The sequence below is a fragment of the Sturnira hondurensis genome, unplaced genomic scaffold (assembly GCF_014824575.4).
Source record: "Sturnira hondurensis isolate 20B ecotype Veracruz unplaced genomic scaffold, ASM1482457v3 Scaffold0005220, whole genome shotgun sequence".
Lineage (NCBI taxonomy): Eukaryota > Metazoa > Chordata > Mammalia > Chiroptera > Phyllostomidae > Sturnira > Sturnira hondurensis.
Genome location: NW_028077851.1, coordinates 8,038,383 through 8,050,519, shown reverse-complemented (window position 1 = coordinate 8,050,519; position 12,137 = coordinate 8,038,383). Strand labels below are relative to the sequence as shown.

Genomic DNA, 12,137 nt, shown 5'->3' with positions numbered 1-12,137 from the left:
TGATCCATGTTCTCATAATGACAGCAAGCATTCACAGATGCCACGAGGTGCCCTTTGGTATCTTTGCCTGTCATTTTCCTTCAACTTCCCTTCTTTTGATTAATTAAACTGTTGACTTCTTTGATGTGCATTAGAAAGTACACCCAAACAAGTACTTTTAAAACAGCACTTTATATTACACATAGAATACATTTCTCTCCTGGATCTCCAGAGATGAAGTCAAGCTTTTTTCAAAATACATACAAAATAAGCATTAGTCTGGCGCATGAGGGAGAGTAGCCATCGGCCCATGTGCACATTTGGTTGTTCCTTTAAAAAAGAAAATATGGTGGCGATAGGGCTTATTTCTGTTGTCCTTACCAGAATTTGTTCCCCCACTCCAAGAGACTGATAATTTTATAATAAAAGTTGTAATTAAGAATAGGGGAGGGATTTAGAGGAACATATATAAAGGATACATGGACAACAACTGAGAAGGGTGGAAATGGGAGGGAGGGGGGAGCATGGGGGGTGGGATGGGATGGGAGTAATAGAAAACTGTACTTGAAAAATTAAATAATTTTTTTAAAAAAAGGATAGGAGCAAACCCTGGTCCTCAAAAAGGCCATTATCAAATATGTGCTGATTTCAAATAAACCTGATATAGTTAGTTATTCAATAAAGATAGACATGAATGAAATGAACATAAAATAATGAAAAGTGTTCTTCCAGGGTGAGCGATTCAGTCACAGATGCGGGGAAGAACATCTGTTTAAGTGCTAGGCGTTTTGTTACTCTGTTCAGGTGCACACTGATGTGTTCCTCCCTCTTGCTTTTGTCAGAACCCAGTAGGTTTTTAAAAAAATTATGAAAATGATCTCCTACTGTGTGCCTGGCACTTAATATTATTTTGAAGAATGCATGAAGTATTTTGTTATTAATTATGAGCTTTAAATAAGAGGTTTTCTAATCTTATCCCACAAAGTACTGAACTTGCTGTGGTTCTGTGAGACATTTTACCAAGTGAGTTAGGGTTGAAACGCTTTATAGAGCTGATGAACTTCAGGCCCTGGCTGGTGTAGCTCAATAGATTGAGCTCGGGCTGCAAACCAAAGGATGGCTGGTTTGATTCCCAGTCAGGGTCCATGCTTGGGTTGCAGGCCAGGCCCTCAGAAGGAGGCCATGTGAGAGGCAACTATGCATTAATATTTCTTTCTCTCTCTTTCTCCCTCCTTTCCCCTCTTTCTAAAAATAAATTTTTGAAAAAGCTGATGAACTTCAAATTTTGTTGGATAGTGTTCCTCAATCTTCTTCATTTACTTCAAGGCTCCAAATGGCACTGCTACCATCATTATTACAGCTTGACTTGTGTCCCTTAAAAAACATATGTTGGAGTCCTAACCACCACCCTCCAGGCCTCGGGATGTGACTGTATTGGGAGATGGGGTCTTTATAGAGGTAATCACGTTAAAATGAGGTCATTAAGGTGGGTCCTAATCCGTGGGACTGGTGTCCTTAAAAGGGGACCTTTGGACACAGACACACCTGGGGAGAACACCGTGTGAAGACTGACTTCTGCTGCCACAAGCCAAGGAAGGACCCCAAACTGGGAGAGAGGCCGGAACAGACCCTTCCCCGGCACCTCCCCTGCCTGGGGCGGCCCTGCCCTGCCGACCCTTGATCTCGGACTTCCGGCCTCCGGAACTGCGAGCCCATCCACTGCCATTGTTCTAAGCCGCCCAGTTTTGGGTGCTCCGCCATGGCAGCCCTAGGAAACTAATACAATCCCCCCCCCCCCCGAGAGAGTTGTCTTTGTGAGTGGGATGGAAAGTGTGCTGGGAATGTGTTATCACCTCTGTGAGGAAAACTTGGTGTGGGTTTCTTTTACTGTGACCTAGATAGCAAAGCAACAGAAAGGGGAATTTTGTGAAAACTATTACAATCTCCATCCTTAACCTCACTCCCAGTACAGCTATGGCAGAACTTCTCAAATCCTGGGCTCTCCCACTTCCAAGCCAGAGGTTCATAACCCTCTTGTGGGCCCCCTGCCCTAACCATACTGAGCCTCAACCCCCTCACCTGTGAAGTGGAGATTCTAATTAACACGATGGTAATTATGAAGATTAACTGATATAATAAGAGCAAAGTTAGAGAATGGTGCTTGGTACAAAGTCGGTGCCCAAGAAACGTTAGTTGCTAGGGTTAGTTGCTTATAACTCATCCTTTGTCATGGATTGTTCACCACAAACTGGTTTTACTCTGATAACTGTTTGTCCTGATTAGTGCCTGATTCGATTCTGTACCTTTTCGATAAAGATGTTCTGTGACTTCAAGCAAAGTGATATATATCTGCCCTAGGCAGCACTTAAACCCTTAAATCGATCTAAATATTTAGATCAACTGAAATATTTAAAACATCAAAGAATTAAATTTCCATGTCTGTCGAGTTTAGTCATTTAGTTCCATTGCTAGGGCATTCTTGTTGGACATAACTTGATATAGCACACCACTTCGCTGTGCTTTTGAAAATGTGTATTTGTAGCAAAATTCAAAACTGCTTGTCCTACAGTCTCTGCCATGCTTTTGGGCCCTGCAGTCTGTCCTAGGAACTATGAAGTTCCTAGGAGGCATGAGAAGCATCTAGTGGGGGTGAGAACAGGCTTTGGTGCCAAAATCTTACTGCTAAAGACCTGATCTCTATTCAAAGTGGCTGCCAGGGGTTGGCCCTGAACCCCCAGTAACAAAATCATGGGCAGCAGTTCACCAGCATTGTTTTTTTTTCAACCCCACTCTGGGTGGTATATAGGATGAATATGTATTCAATAATGAATTATGGAATTCAGACGTAAGTAATTTGAATGCCTGGGGTGTTTTCCAAGCCATTGCCATTACTAGAATGTACCTGAGGTTTAGTTCCTTACGCAGACAGGAAATGCTTATGAAAGAGATAAGGGACCTGAGTAGTGTGAATACTTGATTAAGGTTGTTTTCATTTTGCTCTTTGAGCCACTAGAAGCTACTTCTTCAATAAGGGCAAATTCAACTTTGAATATGAATCATTTAGAGAACACGGAATTTTATAAAATGTTACTGGCAAAGGAAAAACACAGCTAAATTTGATTTAGCTTTTCCCCATCTGAATCTTATTTAATGTTTGCTCAGGATAAAATCCTTCAGATGAGATAGCATGTTCTTGCTTGTGCTCACTGCTCTTCCAGATGAACTCTGATTGAACACCCTTCAATGATAACAAAACATTACGTCGGATAAAGACCTTTTGTGCAGTGGGAACAAGCATGCTTTTGATTCTCTTATGTTGTCATTTCCTCACGAGATGTTTCCATTATTTAAAACTTCAGTGGTAGCATCCCTCACAGGAAAGTAGGCAGTTGTGATGTGTTTGAAGGTCAGCTGTGTTTTCACCTGTTTCTTGGAGGAAAATCTTTATTGCTAGGTTAAGGAAACGTATTTTTTTTTTTGGTATGAATAACCATCAACTGGGTCTGCAAGGTTATCGTCCTAATTCTTAGAGGGAAAATGGGTGCAAGTTATATTCGCAATAGACGAAAAGGCCCCCCAAAACAAATACCGCCATTGTTGTCTCTGGCTTCAGGCAATCAGAGACTTATCACGTGTTTTGGGGCCAGATGTTAAGTCCAAAAAGGGACTCATATTCACAAAGAGCAAACCCAGGGGGAAAGGGGAGATAAATTAAAAAATGGTAGCTAGAAGAGCCATCTGCGGTGTGGTCCATGGTTACTTTTGCAAAGGCGGGGTACACTACTGATCGCCAGTAGTGAACTTGGTAATCAGGAAAGGAGGTCCACGGGCTAGTTGTGGAAAAATATGCCATAGAGTTTGAGGGATGGGGTCGGTTGGGAATGAGAGAGAAAGAAAGGAAGTAGTCCACCCCCACTCGGCACTCAAAGTACTGTTCTCACCAAAGGGCCCAGATGTGTTTTTCTTACATTTGATGGGAGACATCTGCTCCATTGTGTTATGTCTACCCGAGGAGGGAGGTTTAGACTCTGTCGGTTGGCTGGACCCCCATCTGTTTGGTGCTCCTTCAGTCCCCCCTCTATGGAAAACCTAGAGGATATAGCAAAGGGTACAGCCCAGAATTGAATGAGTCATTTTGGCTAAGTCAATGAGATTCAAGTGTGGAATCATACTGATTGAGCATAATTCCACCGTGTGTGCGTTTCATCCAGTCCAGATGTTGAGACATGCAGAAAGCCAATCAGTGAGAAGAAATGTGTGAGAAGCTGCAGAAAAGTGGGAGGGAGGGATGGAAGTGCACTTTTCTTCTACAAAAGGACATGGCGATTGTCCACAGGCTTACATTTGTCACGGACTGAGGGATGTGGGGTGAGGATAGGAGACCCAACAGAAATGGCTCTGGGTCTACACCTGTGTTCTGGGCGTGTTGCTGACAAGTCAGAAATGAGGCACTCACGGTATAAAGCAAGCCTGTGCTTTCACTCAGTGGTGTGAAGATCATTAATTCTAGCACTGTAGCAGTGAATATAATCAGAAAGACATGCTAATGCTGGAAAACTACCATTCTTTAGCACTCATTTGTCTTAGTGCTTTGTCCTCCAAAATGTTCTGCCTTCAGGCTAATTATCTGTGGAATACCGAAGGCATGTTTTCCTGCTGTGTGAGGTTCCCTCGAGTCCAAGTCACTTTCCATGATTTTTTTCTTCCTTTATGCACTGCAAGTCTCTGTTGGTAACATGATGTAAATGTACGGAGGGAGGCAAAAACATCAGTGTCACATACCGTGGACCCAGATGAATCCAGTGAAGTTGCTCCTTACCAGTGTAATACTGAGTGTTTTTCTTGTGTTAACCCTTTCCACATGTTCGCCCTGCATCAGTTTCCTAGGACCACTGTAACAAATTATCCCCAGCTGGATGGCTTAGAGCAACAGACATGTATTCTCCCAGTTCTGGAACCTGGAAGTACAAAGTTGGGGTGTTGGCAGGGCCACACTTTCTCCAAAGGCTCTAGGGCTTTGTTTCTTCCAGCTTCTTCTGGCTCCTCGTGTCTGTTGGCTTGTGGCAATGTAGGAATCCCTGCCTTCGAGTTTGCGTGGTTTTCCCTTGTGTCTCTAGCTGTCCTTCTCTGTCTCACATAAGGACACACTCCTTGGATAGGGTCCACCCTAATCCAGTCTGACCTCATCTCCATCGTCCCCTTCACCTCCATCCTTCCTTTTCTGACATCTGCAAAGACCCTGTTTCCAAATAAGGCCACATTTGGAGGTTCCGGGAAGATGTGGATTTTGGGAGGATACTAGTCAACCCACTGCAGCCTGGTGCTGGGATCTAAAAAGGTGATGGTTTGTACTCAAACAAGTTCCCATGACCAAATATCCTAGAAGCAGAGAGCTTTTGGTAAGATCGAGTCCCATGGCTGTTTTCAGTAAAAATGACCCCCCCTCCCTGACCAGGTACCTGTTCAGTTATGTCTGAGGTGTGACGGTACCCTTCTCTGCTCCAGTCAGCTGATAGTCCATTGGGTTGGAGGAGCCTTCATCATGTTTTGAGAAGAAATACTGCCAGTGATTAAGAATCCTTCCTTTCAGTGGGAGGAAGGAAGCAGTAAATAGAAACCAGAATAAGTGGGTGCCTTCAAAGTAGTTTCTTCCACCCTGAGGTTTGCTTAGTCCCCTAGGTCGGTGTGCACCAAAGCACTTTCAGCCAGTCTGAGGGTATTTGGTTTTAGGCTGGCTGGTTTCCAAGTCTGTAGTCCAGCCTTAGAATAATTTTTTTTAAGTTGTGTGAGTAAATGGAGGTGAAGTGACTCAAATGGGAGGGAAGAAGATCAGACCCCAACTTACTGGGGCCCTCCTGTGCCTGCTTCCCCAGCCTCTCCACCATGGAGGCTCTGAGGGATGTAGTGAGGGGCGTGCCTCCAAGCACCGTTTGTGATTTGAGCATCTGTTTCTCTATCCCTGGGCTGTCAGCATTTTTCTTGAACAGCATCTGGAAGAAACAGAGCTGTTTACCAAAGGAAAAAATAATGTATGGCCTTTGTCCGCACTTTCTCTCAACAGTCATTTCCTGAGCACCTGCTTTGTGTCAGGCATTGTGTCCTCCTGGGGTTAGGGATGCAGTGACTGCAGGTGACAGGGTCCCTCCACCATAGGCGACTCCCGCAGCCCATCCATTAGCTGGCCCTTCAGTGCAAGGCACAGGCTTCCTGCACCTTAGATCTATGTTTTAGGACAACTGTCCACTGTGCAGGAAACCTGGAACCTGCAAACCCCTTGCGGGCAGAGGGGGACAGGATCGGACCTAACATCTTCACGAGGAAGGCTGGGTGGGAAGGAGATAGAAGTAGAGGATAGAGCAGAGGGCTGTATCTTTCATGCTTATACTACGTGAACTCTGTTTAAAACTAAAATCCAGTGATGGCAACCCATGAGCACATGCCGAGTGCAAACTGGGAACATTCATTGCACAGGCTTCATGGACTGCCAGATGGGGTCACTTTGTATTTATGGTGTTTCGGCCACAGATGTCAATAGTAAGAGAAAAATGTCTCTTGACAGAGAATGGTAACACCAATTTAATATTGGTCAGATAGCTTTTGTCAGAAGAGTAGCCAGAAGAAACCTAATGATAACCAGATTAAATTACAAGGAAAAGGAAAATAAAGATGCCAAAGTAAAAAGTTTATACTCACATATCCTAATGGCAGAGAGCAACACTTACTAAGATAGCGAAGATTCCAGTGTATTTAAACTTTGAAATGCAGACTCACATTTAGACAGGAGGTTGAACATCTGCTGTGTCACTAAATCTGTCAGAGAGGCTGATGATGGTCTTGGGACAAACTTGAGAGTGAAAGAACTGTGGTCTGGGAACCTCTGCCCTCTAGATGCAGAGGCCCTGAGGCCCCCATGGCCCCATGTGTGGAATTGCATCCTGCAGGCCAGCAGCAAGGCTCTCACAGGTGGGACTCTGTTGTTCCTGGCTAATGTGGCCATGCCAGGCCTTCAGAAGAGTAGTCCTTGAGGGGTGCAGTGGTGAATAGAATGTGAACACCCAGAAAGACGAAATAACTTGCATCATGATATTTCAGACTCATCAGAAAGACCACAAATGAGAAACAAATGCTTGTTGAGCTCCCATTCATGTTAGGTCAGTATTTTGGTTGAGGTCTGTGTTTCACAGTAAGTCAATTGTATCTTTTCCATGGATAGGGTAACGGTGATACAGTATTTGTTTTGACAGTCGTTTGCCACATCTGTGTCCTGCTTCCTTGTGCGAAAATGAACTGCAGATGTGCTAAGACAGAAATGGCCACATACATTTTTAATAATGTTTCCAAGTTGATAAAACCCCTTCCCTCCAACTCCTAGGTGTTGTTTATAAAGAACGGGATTTATGAGAGTGACTGTGCAGGCATAACATAAATAACTTTCCATTCACACTTGATTCAGTCACTTTTGTCAGCCCTTCCATACTAAGCTTTCTTTCTGCTACTTTCTTTGTAACAAGAAATGGATGACTGATGTTGTTGGTTTATCCCAGCAACATCCACACTCCCTGCTTAGTAGCATTTCTCTTGGTAGCAATAGCAGCTATCGACGTTCTACTATCACACTCTACTCTCAATTTCTCTGTTCCTGACAGTAGCTTACAAAAATCTACCTATTAGATGAGGCTAAATTTGACTTTTTGTAGCATTGTTCTGCTGATATTTTTTAATCTGTTTTTCTCTACATGACATTTAAAAAATTATTGATTGATTTTCAAGAGAGAGAAAGAGAGAGAGAGAGAGAGAGAAACATTGATTTGTTGTTCTACCTATTTATGTGGTCATTGGTGACTCTTATGTGCACCCTGACTGGCACTCGAATCCACAACCTTGGCATACTGGGATGATGCTCCAAGCAACTGAGACACCTGGGGCTAAGGCATTTTTTCTGATATTTTTATGGTGTTATTTACATAAGAAAGAAGTTATGTTAGTACTTGCTATAACAAAAGAGAGGGGCTAAACAATTGAATAAAGATTTCTTGTTGTACTGGAGTCCATTTAAATGAATAGAATTGAAAGCATGTAACCATGGCACTTGAAATGCAGCCTAAGCTCATCTGTGAAGTGGGAAGTCAGATCCCGTAGTGAGGATGTTGACACCAAGATACAGATTCAAGTAGCAGGAAGATTAGACATCAGAGGTTTCTGTTCCATTTGCAGAATTGCCTTGCTCGGCCCTTGTGCCCTCTGCAAGTGTTGAATCCCTTGACCTACCATTGCCTGGTATGGTTTTTGTTTTGGATGAGTGGAAGGATCATCGGTCATCCTGGCCATTGTCTGTAGCCAGCACTTGCTCTTTCTGGATTACCTAAAACCATTTCCCCCTCATTTGTGGTGGGAACTACTACTTGTTTCTACACTGGCCTTTCCAGGGAGCACTGCATTTTACTGCCAGCCTGGTGGTGTGTTTAAACCCCAGGGAGCTCCACCAGCCCTTCCTCGCTAGGCAGGCTGTGGGCTGGCATGTGGATGAGGAGAGGAACCCAGGTGGTGTCATTGTCTTCTGTGTTTTCAGGAGTCTTCCCAGAGGATTGATAGTTTGGGGCTTCATGTTCCCTTGTGGTTTTTTGCTATTTCTCTCAGCATGTAGCCCCCTGAGAAGTGAACAATGAGCTTCATAACTGAGTCGATAAGAAGATGCAGGTTGTGCCTTAGAATCTAGAGAACATCTGGGTCTGGCTTCACAGTTTGAAAGGGAAAGCTAAGGGGACTTGCTGGACTGCACGCTGTACATCTAGGTGCCATGGAATTCACCCCAGTTGACTGTGTTGGCTTGTTCCCAGGGCGGCAGCAGCAGCTGGACGAGCAGCGCCTGAAGGACTATGTGAATGCCGACCACGACCTATATTACAAGACGGGCCGCTCCGTGGAACCACCATCCGAGAGGCCCGGCGAGCAGCGCCAGGCCGAGATGAAGCGCCTGTATGGGGACAGCGCTGCCAAGATCCAGGCCATGGAGGCCGCCGTGCAGCTGAGCTTTAACAAGCACTTTGACCGAAAGCGGCCCAAATACTGGCCGGTCATTCCGCTGAAGTTCTGAACCCTGGCCTCTGGGCCCCCTTCCTCTGGGATTTGCTCCTTCTTCTGCTTCTGTGCATTTTCTTGGGGAAATGGGACTTTATATGGAGATGTTCACCAAAGTGCCAGGGGGCCTGTCGTGGGGGTGATATAATAAGTCAGGCATTTTTCAGCACCAGGGTGTGTACTGTAGTCAACCTGTGAGATTTTCTTTTGACATAAAATGATCATTTCATATGCATTACACTTTCAGTTCTTTGAGGTTCTCACTTAGAGACACTGCTTAGTTGTTTTTGTCTTTTTCTCCCTTCTTCTATATTTAACCCAACTTAAATGCCTTAAATGTGTCAGCTGTGGTCTCCTACTGGTACTCCGTTTGCCCTGGCTGACACTTACCCAAACGTGCAGCCAGATGGTAACTACTCTTCTCCCACGCAGAGGTCAGCATGCAGGTTCTGCAAAGGGCCAAAGACTTTGTATTTTTGGCTTTTCAGATCAGACATTCTGTCTCGTGACTATTCAATGCTGCCCTTGCAGCCTGAAAGCAGCCATAGACCATAATAAGGAAACACCTGGGTATGTCTGTGTTCCAATAAAACTTTATTGATAAAAACAGGCCATGGGCCAGATCTGGCCTCTGGCCAGTAGTTTGTGGACCCATGCTCCAGTGGATGAAATGACCTGTCTGCCATTGTTCCTGTTCTATTAACAGAGTTTTAATGTCACACAGAACTGAGGGCAAAAAAACCAGTAGTTCCCAAACCCGCTCCCCTCTGCAGTCTCCTCTGTTGTCAAAAAGGTGTTATTGAACTCTTACTTTGTACAGCAGATATCATTGTGGAAAGAATGCATTTCTGAGAAGGAAAATTCAAAGATTGATGGAACACTCCATTTTAAAAAGCCAGCTGCCTTTTAAATAAGTTATTACGGTGTGTTGCCAGGGTGAGCCTTGTTGACCTGAGAAGATTAGCACATCCATCAAAGGTTGGTGGAAAGATTTAGTATTGACATGTTTTTCCCTGAGAACACTTAGCTCCACACTGCAGCCCCTGCCCTGTGACAAATGCATTACTTTCATCAGCCCCAGGTGCTTGTTTTTCCAAGCCCTTGTTTTATTACTGGAGTTGCAATTTGAACTTGGGTGTTGCAGACCAAAATCAGTATTCATTTCCCCGGAGGTGACACATGACTAAAATTTCAAGTCTTTAGTAGTTCTCTCTTTTTTAATTGTAAACTCATATGCCTCAGTAGAAAATAGATGTGACTCAGGCACAAATACAAACTAATTGTATTTGCAGCAGGTTCTTACCTATTTGAGAGTGAAATGTATCTCTTTACAAAGAACTCTCCTACCTTTCCCCAAAGAAACCTCCATGCCGGTGCCCCTGTGGCTGGAATTGTGGCTGTGGACTTAGAGTTACTTTCACCTCTCAGTGTTTCGTGGTCCTCACTTTTCAAGTGGGTCTTACTAATTCCCCCACATGGAGTTCTTGTGAGGACCACATTGAGTTAGTGCCTGTAAAACATAGTGCTGGTTGCATAGTAAATACTCAACACATGTTGATACTTCCAGAGGGCCAGTGGAAATCCTGGGTATGAAACTTCTTCCAAATACGGAGAAATGTTTCCCCGTCAGCCTTTTGAAGGGATGCATTGGCTTAAATCTCATTCCCACCTACCCTTCTTCCCAAATGCCTCATTGATAAAGTGTGGTGGGGGGACCTATGACTTATTTATTCATTTATTCAGCAAATACTTGAGTTCTTCCAGGTAGCTAAACCATATTCTCTTCCTTCAGGGTACTTGGATTCTAGGAGAGGCAGACAGGTGTGTAAATATAGCATTGGCATATGTGCACTGCTGCACGCATGCGCAGGAGCTGCAAGAATGTAGGAAAGAGAGCAATGAGGGTGGGGCTTCTCACAGCACTATTGATGTTTGGGACCCATCATCCTTTGTTATTCTTAAAAAATACATACTACGGACGCATATTTACTAAAATCGAGAAACTTGCATGCAAATGATTCATACACACTAGCTTCAGAATAGTGAGTAGTTCCGAGCAGGGAAGGGATTGGAGTGCCATTCAAAAGTGGTTTTTCTGTCTCTGATGTTTATTGTTTTTCTTACTGCATTTCTGGGGTTAACTGTTATGTGAAATGTTTATTTATCAGATGCTTATGTAGGACTTACTGTGGGCCACATACTCTTCTAAATACTTTTCAAATATTAATTTCCTTAGCAACCAACCTATGACCAACCTATGAATTAGCTATTATAGGTTCACAGCTGTTTTCCAAACCGTGAGATCAGCCACGTTTCAGGATTCAGATATTGTTGTACTTTCAGTTCCATTCGGGTCAGGTTTTGTCATCAGATCCGTACAGTTAAGTCAGGTTAGGCTGTCAGACAAATTATTTTTAAAAAACAATGAGAGCTAACTTCTAGTTTCCAGAGCTTTGGGGATTTCAGGAACAGGGTGAAAGAATATTATTATTTTTATAGATGAGGAACCTGAAGCACAGAGAAAGTAACCCGCTGAACCAGGCTCACTTCCAGTGGCGGAAGTGGGTGTCAAACCCAGGTATTCTGACTCCTCAACTCCCCAATTTTTGCTGCTTTGCCCTGCTGACTTCAGCCTCTACAAACATACTGTCAGTATGTGTAAAGGCACACTGTTTCCAAGCATTGCGAAGAATCTAGAGCCATTACAGCCCTCAGCAGGATTCCGATACATTCCCTGCTGGGGGGGGGGGGTCGGTCCTAGTCCTAGCTTTGCTTGAGAATGTCTGACTCTGGAGAATGCATTTGTACTTTTTGTCTGAATTTCAGAACTGAGGCTATAGGAACAAGAAGAGGGATACACTTGAGATATTGAGGAAGTAGATGTTCCATGGCTTAGTGATTTGGGGCAGGTACGGAAAAGTCCAGGATGGCTCAAGTTTCTGTCTTGGATGGTGGTTCTAGCCATTGAGGTAAAGAAAACAATAGGAAACTGGTTTGGGAGCAAGTATAATTAATTCTATTTGGGACACAGTGAGTTTCAAAGGCTCACAGACATCCAGTGACATCCTATCAGTCATTGG

General features: G+C 44.0%; 1 protein-coding gene across 1 annotated transcript in view; it reads left to right on the top strand.

Moving 5' to 3' along the window:
* The window catches only part of GEMIN8 (gem nuclear organelle associated protein 8), a 29,794-nt gene extending 18,309 nt beyond the window's left edge, over nucleotides 1–11,485 (top strand). Inside the window, exon 4 of the mRNA XM_037046331.1 lies at nucleotides 8,817–11,485. Coding sequence (XP_036902226.1) covers nucleotides 8,817–9,073 — 257 coding nt within the window. The 3' untranslated portion in view covers nucleotides 9,074–11,485. The remainder of the gene's footprint in view (nucleotides 1–8,816) is intronic.
* Nucleotides 11,486–12,137: the final 652 nt, after the last annotated feature.